Raw genomic sequence first — 17,051 nt, 5'->3', positions numbered from 1 at the left:
TTGCTTTTATAATTTTGTTCAGTGTATATAGGTAGCCAGGACTGCCACAAAGGCTGGACTGAATCATATCTGCATTTGTTCATCTCCGTTACATGATAGTTCATGGGATTAGTAGAGAGAATAAAGGACAGGACATGCTGATACCGTCACTGTATGCACAATTTTTGTTTAGAACTACAATGACAGTTCCCGTCTGAAGACTCTCCCCTCTAATGCAGTTCACCCAATAGGACTTAAGCCTAGTACACACGCAGACTGTTGGGCAGCATCGGCCAGTTCAGTAGAAACAGGCCAACATTCGGCCCGTGTGAACTGCAATTTCTCAGACAGAAGCCGAAATTTGGCCTATTTCTGTAGAAGAGTCGTGACTGAAAACGGTCTGCCTATGGGCTCCAGATCAGCTCTCTCAGCGGAGGTGGGCCATCCCCGTGTCAGAACACAATAGCACAGCAGGGGAGATCGCTGTACTAAGGTCGGATAGTTAGTAGAGCTGCTCCTCCTAAGCTGTCAGGTTTTTTTTTTTTTTCCTTCAGCCAAGCTGGGTTGTACTGAAAAAAAAAGACCTACCAATGTGTACTAGGCTTTAGTCTATCACTGTCATTTTGGTTGTTCAGTGGAATAAAACTTGTGTATACAGAGACATCATCTGTGTGCAGTGGACCTTTATTCCGTTATTCTCTCAGGGTGTTTGGAGCATGGGCAGCTCCGTTCTGTGCTCGTCAGCTGATGTTCAGGTGACAGCAAGAGATCTAGGAGATTAAGCATGGAGGAGGAAGCTCTATTTTGTTCAAATATTATTGGATTAGTAATTTACAAAAAAAAAATGGGTGTTTGTGCTTTCAGTTCAGCTCACAGAAAGTGACAAGGACACTGCATTTCTGACAAGCGGGACAGGTATTTTATGTACTTGCTATAAATCTTCTTGGTCTGAAAAAAACAAAACAAAATAAATGCAGCCGCCACATCTTAGGACTGGTGTGCTGCAGTATATTAAATATTTTATTTTTTTCTGGATTTAGATACGCTTTTAGAGCAGCAGATATGAAAGTAACCCCCTCAAGAAGATTTATGGATTTCTGAGTAAGGGTATAATTTTCATTACAGACCGGTAAGTAAATGTCCTATCAACTAGATGTTTAAGGCAAACACGATCAGAATATTGAATTGTAGATAGTACCATTTTGGCCTAATGAGCTTCAACCAGTCCTTTGGATACACAGTGCCTTGAAAAAGTATTAATACCCCTTGTAAAAAATTTTGAAAAGTATTTATCATTTTCCTTCCACTTTACAATTACGGTATGTGCCACTTTGTGTTGGTCTACCACATAAAATTGAATAAAATACGTTTACGTTTTTTGTTGTAACATGACAAAATGTGGAAAAATTCAAGGGGTAGGAATACTTTTTCAAGGCACTGTATATGCAGATAAGAGCGAGGAAACTAGAATTTTCTAACGCAAAAAAAAAGTATAATGGAGCAAGGAATAGATGTAATACACATGAAATCCCCTTATAGTGCAAAGCGGACTATTTGTGGCGCGCTTCCAAAAAAAAAAAGTCTCTGAATGAGAATAAGTCTATTCATGCAGCATATGGAGTTAATGATGTTACGCAGGTTGGATGAGTAAAACACTCCAGTAGGCAGCACCTCCTGAGACAGGAACAATCTCACGTACCAAGCAACCTTGGCCAATATTGCCTTTTGTTCTCTGTCTTTTCTACCCTTGTATTTTGAATGTCTATGCCAGAAGTTTTATGTCTATGCAGATAAGGAAAAATAGAAACAAAAAAGCTCCTGCTTCATATAGCTGATTGATTTGCTTGCATAAGTCATACATGATGGTATAATACACCTGTACAATAATTATTGATCACAGATTATTGGAAGGAGGCAGCCCTTTTCTATGTTTAGTTACATGTTAACACATGAAGACTGAGAATGGAGAAGACATCTCTAGAGACCCTACTAGAATACTAGATTAGCATTCATCTTTGTGCAACTCGATTTTTTGGAATTACATGTATAATAGAGATGGTACGGGCTTGGTAAACTCCTTGTAGTTTGTGATCTCCAATGTCTGCATGAATGCATTGCAGCATAGAAAGCATCATTTAAAGCCACTAGCAGTGAAGGAGCCAAATTGTCTGCAATTACAGCACAAACTAGACCTGTGTTGCAAGCACTAAAAACACAGAGAGAAATGGTAGGACAGACTAGGTTTTTTTTGCATTTTTTTTTTCTAATTTCTTGGTATCCCTTGATTTCATGTGTATTAAAAGTACAGTTATACTTTAGGCTAAGGTTAACATTTAGGCATTTTGGGGCGTTTTTCAGCTCTAGCATCAGCTCAAAAAACGCCCCAACAAGACAAATCCTATTAATTTCAATGGCCCCTGTTCACATCTGAGTGTTTTAACATTTTAAGCAAAACGCCCAATGCTCAAAAAGTACATGAGCTTCTTTTTGGGCAGATTACAGGCGTTTTTATTTTTTTCCATTGGTTAATTGTCAACCTAAAAACGCCTGAAAAAACGCCTGTAAATAGCAACGCCAAGATGTGAACGTAGCCTTAATATGCAATAAAGTCAAAAAATTAGCTTGGGTTATAGTTGGAAAAAAATAACTTCTCGCACTGAAATTACACTCCAGAAGGCCAGTGTGACACCAAACCTGCTTTCACACACAAGCGATAAAACAGTGATGTTCAGGTAGGAGAATTACTGTATACTGCTATAGCAGATATTTTCAAGGTTGCTCATAAACCAAGAATTGAATCTGATAAACCTTGATTCAGTGTACCCCAAACAATAAAACACTTTCTCATTCTGTTACATGTGTATTAGCTACTTTTACAAGGAATTTATTTATTCCTGGAATTTAAATAGTTTCACCTTGCTTATTTAAAGGTTAAGTTCACCTTTAAAATAAATAAATGCACATATTTTTGCAGGTAAAAAAATGTGCATTTATTCTTTTGGTTTTCTCAAGCCTGCAGAGCATTGCACCCACGATCAGGAGATTGCGGGTGCAGTGTTAGGCTTCTGCAGAATCACAGTATAGCCGTACCTTCTGTATGAGCTGACAGTTACTGGAGAGCAGGAAGATCAGTGACCTACAAGAGCGCTTACCAGAGCCCCCATAGTGCATTAAGAACTACAAGTCTTCCACGGTGGCAGGTGGTAGTTAAGGTTCATCAATTCAAAGATCGCTGTAAATGAATGATACGGGCGTGTGGGTGGAGGCTCGCATGGCTGCACTCTTTTTTTATTGTGATAGCGGGTGCTGGGGGACAATCTGCAACCCGCTGTCACAGCAGGAGATCACAGGGGCACAGGCAGGTGCTCTTGGGTAACATGTTACATGTTACACCCTAAATACTGGTGTTACATTGTTACCAAAGGTGAGCTCATCCTTTAAAGTGTTCCTAAACCTTAACTTGTGTTCTTTATTAACCACTTGCCGACCTGCCCCCTTAGTTTTACTGCGGCAGGTCAGCTCTATTACGCGAAACAACGTACCTGTACGTCGCTTCATGTAATAGACATTGGGGCATGCGCGCCAATTGGCCAGAGGGGGAGCCAATTAGAGGGTCCGGCAGACGCGATGTCCGCCAGCCACCCGCGAATGCTCCCCGTGGAGACAGAACACTATGTAAACAAGGCAGACCGCCGTTCTGTCACAGATGAACACAGGGATCCTGTGTTCCTACTATTTATAAAACATTTATTAATGTTTTCATCTGTTGAGTACATCCCCCACACAGTTAGAAAGCACTCCCTAGGAGCACACTTAACCCTTTGATTGCCCCTGGTGCTAACCCCTTCCCTGCCAATGTCATTATTACAGTAATAGTGCATATTTTTAGCACTGATTACTGTAGTAATTTCACTGGTATCCTCAAAAGTGTTAGGTGTCCGATCTGTCCGCCGCAATGTCCCAGTCCTGCTAAAAATCGCTGATTGACGCCATTACTAAAATAAAAATGACATTAATCTATCCCCTAGTTTGTAGACGTGATAAGTTTTGCGCAAACCAATCAATATATACTAATTGGGATTTTTTTTACCAAAAATATGCAGCAGAATACATATTGGCCTAAAATGATGAAAACATTTGATTTTTAATTTTTTTTATTGGATATGATTTATAGCAGAAAGAAAAAAAAATTTAATTTTTTTTTTTTTTTTTTTGCAGAGTTGTCGCTCTTTTTTTGTTTATAGTGATAAAAAAAACCAGCAGAGGTGATCAAATACCACCAAATGAAAGCTCAATTTGTGAGGAAAAAAATGAATCCATTTTATTTGGGTACAGCGTCGGACGACCGCGCAATTGTCAGTTAAAATAAGGCAGTGCCGTATCAAAAAAATGGCCTGGTCATTAAGGGGGTAAAATCTTCCGGTCCTTAAGTGGTTAAAGTAAAAAAGATGTTATGCTTACCTGCTCTGTTCAAGGATATCAGTGGTGTGGTGGCTTACCACCAGTTTTTTGGTCCAGCCAGAGCTGTCTTTCCCTTTTTCCTGCAGGTGCCCCCTCAGCAAGCCATGTGCTGAGGGGGTACCCATGTGGACGTGCTCCTTAGCTAGGCTATGTGCGTCCATAGACACACGCCATGCTTCTTGCTCCCTCCTCACAGGATTTGACTGTCAGCAGCAGGAGCCTGTGAGACCAGGACGAGGGAGCAGCAGTGCTACAGGCAGGACAATACTGTATCGTAAGAGGACTCGGGTGTCTAGGGAGGGAGGGGGGCACAACAACATTGTTGGGACTTTTTTTTTCCCTCCAAATGTAAGGAATGTATTAAAGTATAACTGAAGGGAAAACTTTTTTTTTTAGTTTTGGATGGAGTGGAGAGGGATTAGAACATCTAACAGTTTTCATTGCTGTCTGTTCACCCTCCTATTTGTCCTGTTTACCATTGTCATTGAAAGTAAGGGTGAAAGAAAATCCCAAATTTTGGGTAGCCCCCAGAAAGTAATAGAGGGGAAATCTTTTAAGGGGGACACTAGTTCTGGTGACCTAGGGGTCCGAAAGGAATTCCTTATATTTGCAGCAATTTCTGCCCACTTCCTGTTTGGCTGTAGGACAGGAAGTGAAGGGAAATCTCCACAATGGGATAAAGATGGCAAAAATAAAACTTACAGGGGTTATACCCATACCCTCCCTTTCTTTATCCAAAATGATAAAAAAAAAAGTTTTTCCTATATTTCTACACTAAGGTAAACAACTTTTAGAACTACTATAATTGTAAAGCTAAAACCTTGAACAATAAGCACTCTGTACTTGACCACTACTGTAATTTCTGTCTTTATACAGGTATTACCAAGCATGAAAATAATGTTATTAATACGACACCTGTTTATTTGTAGGCCAATGTCGTGAAAGAGAGGAGCATGCTTTGCCTACTAGAGGAAATGCTGTAGAGACCAACATAAAAGAAGAATCGGCACCTGTAGGTGAGAACTTGCCATATCCTTGTATAAGGATCAGGGATCAGTTATGTTGGATTTTTTTTTTTTTTTTCTTTTTTAACCACAACCTAATTATACATTTTCACCCAAGACTTCTCACAGGGATATCCTTACCATAACACATGCAGGCTGCTCTATAATTGGAGCACTGGAATTATAGAATACAAACTTCCCATCACCCTGCATCTTTTCTTTTATGCTTTTTCTTTGTCAGCCTTGGTTCTCTGTTAGTTTTTTAGAGCTGATCTGACAAGCTAAAACAGTCATAATACTTATACTAGAGCTGTTTTACCTGCCAAAGGATTTATAATTGTGCCCGGCCAGTTCTGTGATTTACACAGCCTTGCAAAAGAGCACAGGAAAATTAAATTTCTCTTTCGTTCATTGACGGACACAGCTCTTTATCTTCTTCACCATTGTGTTATACTGCCCCTACTAGAGTAGGACATTTGGCAGGAAAAGCTTGACTACGCCTATGGGGCAGTCCCAGGGAGTATACTCCCACTCTTAGCTATAGGCACTTTTCCTTGAAATTTAATTTTTTCCTATCTTTGTTATTTTGTTCCTGTGAGAATCTACAATCAATTGCCGGACTGGATAATTTGGATCCAGAGGGTCCCCCCAGTCTGGCCAGTGAGTGCGTGCAGGCCTCAGCTCGGCGCTAGGTCGGCCGCGACATAACACCACTGGACTGGGGCTGGCCTGCGAGTTAAACCTCTCGCGAGGGCGCATACGACCTGGCCTCAGCATGAGTCACAGCGCTCTTCCTGGTGGACAGCCATCCACATTCTGATGGAGTGGTGGTCTGTCAGGAGCGGTAGCCACCCTGTTCCTGGTGTGGTAAGTAGCTGTCCCCCCTCTTCCCCTGGAGGGTTTTGGGGTGGACATGGGCCCCTCCCTAGGACGGTGAGACCCCGGGTTCCCCTCCTTCCCCTCCGCCCCTCTTAAATTTCAGTGGTCACTGTGGGTCTTCTGGCCCCCCTTCCTGGGTGAGGTTATGAGCTGGCTTTTGCCACATGCTCTTAAGGGGGGCTTGTTGGAGTTGCTGTTGACCGTTTTTTCCTGGTGCACAACGGGGGGGGGTTGAGCAGGGTTCCTTGCCACCCTGGGGGTCGGTGACTAGGGCAGGGATGTCCTCTGTCCTCTGGGCTCCCTGCTGCAATTGTTGGGCTAGGGGAGCGGATGGTTTAGCATCCGGGGGTCTGCGTCACACAAGGCCGGATCCGGACAAAAAATTTAGGGCGCGGCCTACTGGTCGGGAGCTCTGCAGGGAGGCCCCAGTGAGGGTGGCTGAAACCACTACCCACCGTTTGGGCATCCGCCCTCCCCTCCGCTACCCCTGGGTGGTCGGCTCCGCAGGGGCACGCGCCCAAGCGCCTGGGCATGAACAAAAACTTAGGCCGCGGCCTACTGGGCCATGCGGCCGAGTCGGGCGCCTCCATGGGGGTGGCCCCAGTGCGGTTTGCTGAAGCCCCCTGCCTGGCTGGGATCCATGTGCTTGCGGCTGGGCCCCAAAAAATTTCAGGCAATTAGGGTGTACCTGGCAGCTATGGAAGTCTTTTAGGAAGTCAGACTCACAAGTTGTACTCACGGATGGACCTCAAAAAGGGTTGGCCGCTTCTGCTGCCACCATTTCCAAATGGATCGGACAGATGATGATTTAGACCTATTCCATTATGAGTCAGGTTCCTCCTTTCCCTGTTCCGGCGAACTCTTCTCGGGCGCTTAGTGCCTCCTGGGCCTTCTGTCATCAGGCGTCAGTGCTGCAAGTTTGCAAGGTGGCCACCTGGTCGTCTGTGCACGCTTTCGCAAAGTTTTATAAGGTGGATGTGTTGGCATCTGTGGATGCTTCTTTTGGCCGCAAGGTTTTGGAGGCTGCTGTTTAGAGGACCTGGTCCTCTTTGAGGGTGTATTGTTTTTGTCCCAATGGTCAAGAAGATTAAGAGCTGTGTTTGTCAATGAATGAAAGAGAAAATGGGATTTTTAACTTACTGTAAAATCCATTTCTCTGATGTTCATTGACCAACACAGCACCTACCCCTCTGTGGAGTTGGCTTTCTTCTGACGCTGCTTGTAACAAAACTGATTGCCTATAGCTGAGAGTGGGACTGCCCCATAGGCGTAGTCAAGCTTTTTCCTGCCTAGTGTCCTACTCCTGTAGGGGGCAGTGTAAACTGTAGTGGTCAAGAAGATAAAGAGCTGTGTCCATCAAGAAACATCAGAGAAATTGATTTTACAGTAAGTCAAAAATCCAATTTTTGGACACTTCTCAACCTGTGATTGGTTGAAGAAGGGACAGCAGCAGACTCTGCTGTCTCTTCCTATCAGCCGTTTTTCTTGTCAGCACAGATATATTGCTGTTCAGTGAATTACAGAAGGCTGATATCAAGGTAGATTCAGATGCCTATTCAGGTACTTACACCAGTTATGTTTAAAAAGACAATCATTTTTTCAAAAAAAAATACCTAACTTCATTATATCTTTCTGGACTTCAGCTTTCCCAATTTGTTTTCTAATATATTTTTCTGTAATTTTGCCATAAACCATAATATCAAAAAAGTGTCCCTTGATGTTTGTAGATAAAAGGTTGCACTGCACAAATAGATTCTGACTATAAAATTCTACAACCTTTTATAGATAATATAGACATGCGCAATCACACCATGCATATTACACTATGCATAGATCATATACCAGGCATCCTTAAATGGCGGACCGCGGTCTGCATCCGGACTGAGTCACTATCCAGTCCAGACCGCTGCTGTCACTACATTTAAGGAGCTGCTTTCTTCTCCGTTACAGTTAGAGAGAGGGAGGCAGCAAAGCACTGGACAGGGGTGAGGTGCATTAAGCAGGGTTCATACATTCATGAAAAACCTGGAAAAGTCATGGAATTTTAAAATGGCAATTTCCAGGCCTGGAAAAGTTTTGGAAAATAATTTAACCCACAAAGTTTTGGAAAAGTCATGGAAATTTGTTTCACAATCACTGTATATTCGAATATGCAGAAAAGAGAGAAAGGCACCACTCAGTGTAGCAGATGTAAATAATATTATTGACACATATTAAAAACTTACATGGAGGTAAGCGTCTATCTTCATAGCTCGGCGTCCTTCTGGGTCCGCAGTGTTTCCATCCCAGAAGCTGGCCAGCAGCCAGGAGATAAAACTAGGGGAGAACCAATCAGGGGACCCCTGAAGAAGGAGCGGTTCACACATGCTCCGAAACTGGTTAAACCCCCCCCCACCCCCCGCGTCCATGCGGCCCTCCAGTGAGGTATACGCTTCACTGCTGCCTCGATCTGACTGAGTCCCCTGATTGGTTCTCCCCTAGTGTCATCTCCCGGCTGCTGGCCAGCCTCAGGGACTAAAACACAGCGGACCCGGAAGGACGCCGCGCTATGAAGATAGACGCTTACCTCCATGTAAGTTTCTAATATGTGTCAATAAAATGATTTACATCTGCTACGCTGAGTGGCGCCTTTCTCTCTTTTCTGCCTGTTCATGGGACTGTTGCTTCGGCCTAACAAAGAGCTGCCTTTGATGTAAGCACCGCACTTGTGCCATCCATACCAGTCTGGCTGCACCTTATCCATCATGACTGCCTGAACTGAAGCTTTATCCCCAAGCAGGAGCGTCCTTCAAATCTTTTTCTTTCTGCAGTATATTAGAATATAGTTGATAATATTGGTTAAATTACAAAGTTACATAGACATTTCATGAAACATTAGGTCATGAATATTTACTTGAAATCATGGAAAAGTCATGTAAAAGTCATGGAGTTTTATTGGTAAAAATGTGTACGAAAAAAACTTCTGTGTGTAGCAGCCTCCCCAGCACCTCCTAATACTTACCTGAGCCCTATCTCTGTCAAGCGATGTCCGCAAGTCCTTCGGCCGTCCAGGACTCTCCATCCTGATAGACTGAGACACAGCTGCAGGCGCCACTGGCTCCCACGGCTGTCAGTCAAAGTCATTTAGCCAATTAGAAGAGAGAGGGAACCTCAGTGCTGTGTCTGAATGGACACACGGAGCTGCAACCTGGCTCGGGTGCCCCCATAGCAAGCTGATTTCTTTTTGAGCACTTGACTGGAGGGAAGGGCTAGGAGCAGCGAAGAGAGACCTGAGAAAAGGAATATCAAGGCTGCCCTGTGCAAAACCAACTGCACAGAGGAGGTAAGTATAACATGTTTGTTATTTAAAAAAAAAAACAAAAAGAGATTTTACAACCGCTTTAACTTTTCCTATTAACAAGCTGGTGATTGGTTGCTCAAAAACGTCCTGCATTCTAGCAACCAATCAACTGCTGGTTAAGTCCAGCAGCTCCCACTCCTGGCACTCAACCAGTGTTGTGCTGCCTGCTGTCCAGAACTGTGTGGAAGTCTCTGCATCCTCCTTTTTTTTTTTATAATATATTATATTTTTATTAAGGATTTTGGTTACAGAAAAAAAGAACACAATTATATTTTGATACACAGCACTTACAGATAAACATGGTAAGTTAGGGGTTAACAGGAATTAAAGCATTTTTAACCATTTAAGAATGAAGAGATCCGAGGGCAATGCCAAAATCTATGAGCCAGTGTTGGGTTAGGGGAGCTGCATTGCAGGCACATGGACTTATGTACTTTTGTTTTTATGAAAAGGGCTGGTATATAAGCTTTTTGTATCAGTTTGAATTGGGTCTCCCTCTATGCTTCATTTATTGTGTATTTCCGTAACGTCATGTATCCTTTTAAAATATGTTTTTATAATTCTTATGTTGGGAATTCCTTATTCCATTTTGCGAATAAGTCCTTTGGGGAGGTTTCGTTTATTTTGTTCTGTAGCAGTTCATAAGCAATGGAAATAGAGTATGAATTCTGGGTTACCATTTTGTCAATGATGGATGGTTTAAAGCCATTGGTAAAACTCTTTGAGCAAGAAGCGACGTAGGATATCGTTCGGTAGTAGTAAATCATATGGGTCTGGGGGAGACTGTACTCTTTGGCCAGATCATCGAAGGATTTTACTGATATAGTCTTTGTATGGAAGAGGGAGGTCGCTTTGATTAGATCCACTTTTTCCTATAGTTTGAATGCTCCATTATCTGAGGATTGCGGAAACATTGGGGTGCCTTGGATTGGGAGGTAATTAGAGATGTTAGATGGTAGACGTAGTTTCTTCTGGACTTCCCTCCAAGCTATTGCTGTGTCTCGAATTAAGATGTGGTGTTGTAGGTCTTTCGGAAGCACAGTTAACTTGCTATGGAGTATTCCTGTTAGTTGGAGGGGGGTAAGTTTTGTTGGACTCCAGAGAATAGTTAGAGTAGTTGGATGAACCAGAAATCCAATCCAAGCTGTATCTAAGTAAACAAGCTAAATTGTACAATCTGATATCTGGTAGTCCAGCACCCCTCTCGTTCTTCGGAAGGTGCATTTTCGATAGTGAGATGCGTGGTCTCTAGGTATTACATATGAATGATGAGATCACTTTATTAAAAGTTTGCACATCTTTGTGTTTCAATAAAGTAGGTATGGTTTGGAGAGGATATAGTAGACGAGGGAAGCTAATTAGGTGGCACCTTCCGAAAAAGGGGCAGAGTCATTCAAACCTCCAATTCCTTTCTAATTTTCTCTATTAGGGGTGTAAAATTAAAATGGTATAATAAGGATGGGTCCTTACCAATCTTCATACCTAGATAGGTGATGTAATTGTGTGCCAATGGGAAGGGCAAAGATGGGTCCCATTGCGTTATCCTCGTTTGTATAAGGGGTAAGTCTTGTCAGGACTATTGGGGGTTGATTAAAATAATAATAGAATAAAAATGATTTTAAAAGCCATATATTTCATATTATGCATAAGAGATTCTGAATGGTACAGCCTGGCGTCCATCTTGTTTTCAGGGTGAAACAAAGTTCATTACGTACTTGTTAAACAAAATGTCTCTTACAAGCTTACAAGAGAGCATAGAATTTCAACAATAGGGTCTTATAGTTTCAACAGAGATCTTTGTATCTATGTAATCGTAAATAAGGCAATACATACATTTCATCAGATAAGAATCAATTGGCGAGACATCGTACTAGTCACTCATGGCTAGTCTGGCCTGTAATCTTATCTGTATATATAACAATGAACAATATAGTCAGTATATTTCTTTTAAAGGATTATTTAAAAAAATAAGTTTTAGAAAACATCATCATATGTGAGATGTATATTAACGATAATACATTGTATTCTTATTAATATAGAAGTGTGAACTTGATACTTATAAAATATTAGATATATAATATACATATATACATAAGTATACTTTTCTATGATGTGTAAGGACTTGTGTGTCTTAAAAACGTATTACTTCATTTCAAGGCATGTGGTAGGAGTGTTTATATAAGAATTACTTTGGACTGGGCTATTTAACGTAAATCCTACAGGCCAGACATCTTAATTGACAGTGTAAGACACAGACAAGTGATTTAATTGCTTGAAACCGTCTTAGGTCATAGGTCACTTGCAAAGAGTAGGCCATTGTATGTTGTGACGTATGTTAAATACAAAATCTAATGAACAGTGCAATACTGCCTCCTGGAGGCGAAATACCAGGTGCAGTTTTGAGATCATTCTGATATTTCCCATAGAGAAATATTATTTTGTATTAAAAATAATTATTGTAAAAATGGTTTACCAGATCCCATAATTGCCAGAGAATGATGGAGATACAGATGGACATTTATGTATGTACTGGACAAAGTTTTATGTTGTGTTATATGATTAATCTTACATATAGAGAAATCATCCTTTAATTTTATTATACCAAGTATTGGGTTAATTATCAAAAGAGGTGTGTCTCTGACCTCACCAGTTTAGGTATAGGATATCCCGACCAATTGGGATAATGTTTCATCCCTCTGGGTTTTACTTATGGTAATTTTTATAGCTCTTTGTTCTTACCATATAAAAGACCAACCCAGATGAGAGAGAGACACATTACACTGCCCATCAGACAATACACTTACATCACACACACTATTACATTACTCAATAGACTCATCCAGACATACTCCATTTTGTCCATCATTCATCTGAAACTTGGAGGAAACTCCTCCCTCATTGGCATCCATCTTAGGACTCTGGTAACGATTTGAAGCTAGCGGCCATCTTAAGTGTGGTAAATATGCCTTGCTATGTTATTTGATTTTATTCAACAATTGTTTATTCTTTCCTTATATGTTTTATATTGCATATTTAAGGGTAATGAGATTACAATGCCAGCCGTATAAACCATAGTAGATTTTTCTCTAAATAACTGATTTTTGTTTTTATACATTTTTATTAATATCAGATTAGTGCATTATTTGCAATTTTGGGTCTTCCGTTTTGCATGGCTTATTCTCATTCCGTCTGCAGTGGAATGACTTTGGGTTATGTGATTCGCAGACCATTGTAGTCTGTTTATATCGAACATTAATTTATGGCTTATACTATACCTGGGAAGAAATGGTAATCTTGCTTTCGTTTTGGTTTCACTTTCACTTTGTTTCAGTTTCACTTTCATTATTGAGCTAAACATCACATTGCATTGATTATTTGAAGTTAGTATTTTTTTTTTTCTGTAGAGTTATCTTTTTGTGTCACTTCTTGTTTGATCATATATTGTGTTTACATGTCTTGAGAATAAATATTTTTATATATATTCCACACTGTAGACTGTACTCACTAAGATTGGTATATGCTTTTAAAAAGAAATTAATCAATTAAAAATAATTCACGACATTGATTTATGGAATAGGTGAAGACTCTCCTACCGCACAGATCTTTGCTTATTAACCATAAATAAATACACTGCTATATTCAGAGCAGTATAAATATTCTGACATAATTAAGTACGAGCGCAAGATATTTATTATTAAATATTCTTACAGTCTTCACTTTTTGTCATAATTTACCTTGAGTCCCATAATATCCCTGAAATCATCTACCAGGGAGTGTAACGTTTTCAGATCTGAATTCGGATTTGAGGTGAATAGGAGCATGTCATCAGCAAACAAGCTGATCCGCCGTCCGAATTTCCTCTTTTCCTATGTGGGTGCCCTGTATAGGGGCTAATTCTAATAGAAATCTCGACAGGGGTTCTAGGGCTAGGTTGAAGAGTATAGGCAATAGTGGGCAAACCTGCCTGGTACCCTTATGTAGGGGTATTGAATTGGATATGCCCGCTGTTGTGATAATGCGTGCAGTTGGACAGGCGTACATGGATCGGACAAATTCAAATATACGGCCCGAGAAGTCAAATCTCATTAGAGTCAGAAAAAGCCATTTAAAGTTCACATTGTCAAAGTTTTCCGCATCTAGGGACATTAAAGCCATTTGTTTTGACGGGTGGGATTTAGCATGTTCAAGGGCAGCTAGAACTTTGCATATATTGGATGTTGTGGATTGACCTTTAACGAAACTTAATTGTGTATTGTGTATAATCATTGGCAGGAGGAGCGATAGTCTGGATGCTATTATTTTGGACATAATTTTTGCATCTAAGTTCAACAGCGAGATAGGGTGATATGAACCAGGTAGTGCGCTGTCCTTTCCTTTTTTGGCTATTAGTTTGATATACGCTTGGTTACCTGTGGGTAAATATTTGTTTTCATTCCAGATTGAATTATAAAGGGATGTTAAATTTGGTAGCAGGGTATCTATGGACATTTTATAGAACTCAACCGTGTAGCCATCAGGTCCGGGGGCTTTATGGTTGGCAGTGGATTTGATAGTTTTGGTTATTTTGTCCTGTGAGATTGGTGCGTTTAGGGATTCTAGTTGCGAGTGTGTTAGAGAGGGTAACTTTCTTTCTTTCTTTCTTGTAAAACGTTATCGGCGTCTATATATTGATGGTGTCTTTAGAATATAGACTTGCATAGTAGGTTTCCAGGATGTTTGTAATCTCCTTTGGGGGTTTAGGTAAGGCGGCCTTTTCTGTCTTTTAGGAGCAGTATATGTGTTGGCGTGTAGGGACCCTTAACCAGTCTAGAGAGCATCTAGATGTGAGTGCTTTGATTGTTCTAGATGTTCTGCCCAGAGATCAAATTGGCGCTTGGCCGAGTGACAGGCATCTATGTGTCCTGGGGAGTTTGACCTAGCTAGGTCATTCTGTGCTATGCATAGATTTTCGCTTGTTTGTTGATATTTTTAAGCAGGGTTTTCTTGTATTGTGTTGTAAATCAGATAATATTACCCCTCAGTACAGATTTGCCTGCCTCCCAGAACAATATAGGGTTGTTCTCATGCTCTTGGTTGTGTGAGATGTTTTAGTTCCAGGAGTTACGTAAGTGGTGTTGAAAATCTTAATTATTGGCCAGGTAATTGGGGAATTTCAGTAATTTGGGTGTCGGGAAAATCTGTGACAACTCTAATGAGAGTAATATTGGGGAGTGATCTGATATCGCTTGTTCCTGTATTTCTGAAGCTTGAATATTTTGTATCAGCTTCGGGGTGCAAAAGAGATAATCTAATCTGGCCAGGGAGTCTTGTAGAGGAGAATAAAACATTAATTCTCTGTCACTGGGGTGGCTGAGTCGCCATACATCTGTCAGGTTAAGAGCCGAAATCATGGACGAAAGTGGGGTTTATCGTGTGTGGGGGTGCTGTCTTCACAGCAGATTGTGGCTTTGATTGGGATTTACGATCTTCATTTGGGTACATAACCATATTAAAGTCGCCCCCTATAATGTGTGACACGGTTGGGTTTTGAAGAAGCCATTTAGCAGTTTCTTCGAAGAAAATAGTTTTTGGGGAGTTTGGCGCATAGATGTTAGATATTTGTATATCATGGGATGGGAACTTGAGACAAATGGATATCTTGCGACCCGCACTGTCTGTTATGGGTGAGTGCGTGGTGCAGGGGAGGTTTTTATGTATCAGTATAAAAAATAAGTCGCACTAAATGATATAGAACAAATCAATGTCCAAAGAACGTAAAGTCCCAATGTGTTTACGTGAATTTATTAAAGAGTGATGTAAATCTTGATCAGCGCTCTAGCAATCCAGAGTCTCTTAGGTAATGTGCTTACCGGATAGGTAATCAATAAATGCAGAGATTCACATGCAGGGCTGACTTGATTGTGGAAAATCGTATGTTGGACACTCAAAATTTGGTGTCATAAATCATAGGCTGACCCACACTGCTGTGTCGGTCCGGTGCTGTGAGCGGCTGGAACTGTGAACACTTCACAAAGCGATTCATGGCCGTTCCTTGTCTCTCCTCCGTTGAAGCGGGTGAGGTGGCCATGGTGTGTATTCTTCCGGGAGGTATTTTTATGCAGAGCTGTGGTGGGCGCAGCGGGAGCCAAGCTCACTCTCTCCTTCCTCATGAAGCAACTGAACCAGAAGTCTGTATCCTCTTAACTGTTTGCTCTTTGTGTCCAGGCATCCAGCTGCTTGCTAGCTTTTAGCGGAGTGGAACGTGGAGAACCTAAAGAGGAGACTTCATGCTCTGTGTTTAGTACATAGTGAGATGTTGTATGCGTTTTGGCGATACTACCAGTGAGGACAGAGGGCATAGCTGTGTAAAGGGGGTGTGATTTGAAGGGGGGCAGAGGATGCGGGTGGGGGGGTGATGTTAAGAGGGGAAGAGGGGAGGGGGTAGAAGAAATGGCTGTGTTTTGAAGGGGGGCAGAGGACATGGCTGGGGAGGGGGGGGGGGTGGATAGAGGACCTGGCTGTAGGGGGAGGGGGATGTGAGGGGGGGTAGAGGACATGGCTATGGTAGGATGTGAAGTGGATGTTAAGAACACTTCTGTGAAGGGGGAACTGTAATGTGATGTGAGGGACTGTGATGAAAAGGGGGATTGTGATATGTAGGGAGGACTGAGGACACTGATGTAGGAGCTTGATTGTGATATAAGGGGAGGGGGGCTGATGTGGAGGCTCATGTGTTTCTGGTCTTTTACTGATTGGACCTCCATAAATTGCAATTCAATACCCTTGTATTATGCCATTTATAATATAATTTTTCATAACAGTTTTATTTTCTTCCAGTCTTGTTTTTCTGTGGTTTGATGGTATGTGTACACAGCTTTGCCACACCCAGCATTAAAAAAACAGTACAGTCTGATGTTATATCTAAATGGAAGATACGTGTAGGTGGACAAATTGATCCAGTGATTGGTTCATACAGTCTTATCCAATTTTTATGGAACTGGATCTTCGTGACCTCATGTATAGTGAGATTTTAGTACAAGCCTGAGTGTGTGACTGTGAGCTTAGTCTTTGGGCAGTTTTAGTTATGTACAGGCCTGAAGCCTGTTGTAAATGCATAGAGACCAACTGCTTTGTATGCAGTTTTGTTTTTCTCTGAATCTTTCCTCCACTATCCAAATCTAAATGAAACAGGAAATACTTGGTCATGGGGACAAGCCTCTAGTCTGCTTCTGTATTTGTAAAATGCCCATTGATCTTCCAGACCCTGGTTCTGTACATGACTAAATATATGTAATTTTAATGGTGATGTAGTAACAAATACCTAATGTACTACGGTCATGTGGTGTAAGCATGAGACTTTAGTCATATTTCATTGTTACACTTCTTTATTGTTTCAGATTCACATGCAG

The 17,051-nt window shown here is 41.4% G+C and overlaps 1 protein-coding gene across 2 annotated transcripts in view; it reads left to right on the top strand.

Annotated features, from left to right (window-relative positions):
- The window catches only part of PAICS (phosphoribosylaminoimidazole carboxylase and phosphoribosylaminoimidazolesuccinocarboxamide synthase), a 130,548-nt gene that overhangs the window by 30,068 nt on the left and 83,429 nt on the right, over positions 1-17,051 (top strand). For both annotated transcript variants that reach the window (XM_082264894.1, XM_082264893.1), the window contains one exon: positions 5,370-5,456. In XM_082264894.1, coding sequence (XP_082121020.1) covers positions 5,370-5,456 — 87 coding nt within the window. The remainder of the gene's footprint in view (positions 1-5,369; positions 5,457-17,051) is intronic.

Source organism: Pelophylax lessonae, assembly GCF_965119305.1.
Source record: "Pelophylax lessonae genome assembly, chromosome: 1".
Lineage (NCBI taxonomy): Eukaryota > Metazoa > Chordata > Amphibia > Anura > Ranidae > Pelophylax > Pelophylax lessonae.
Note: the sequence above shows the minus strand (reverse complement) of the source record. Positions and strands in the feature narration are given on the sequence as shown.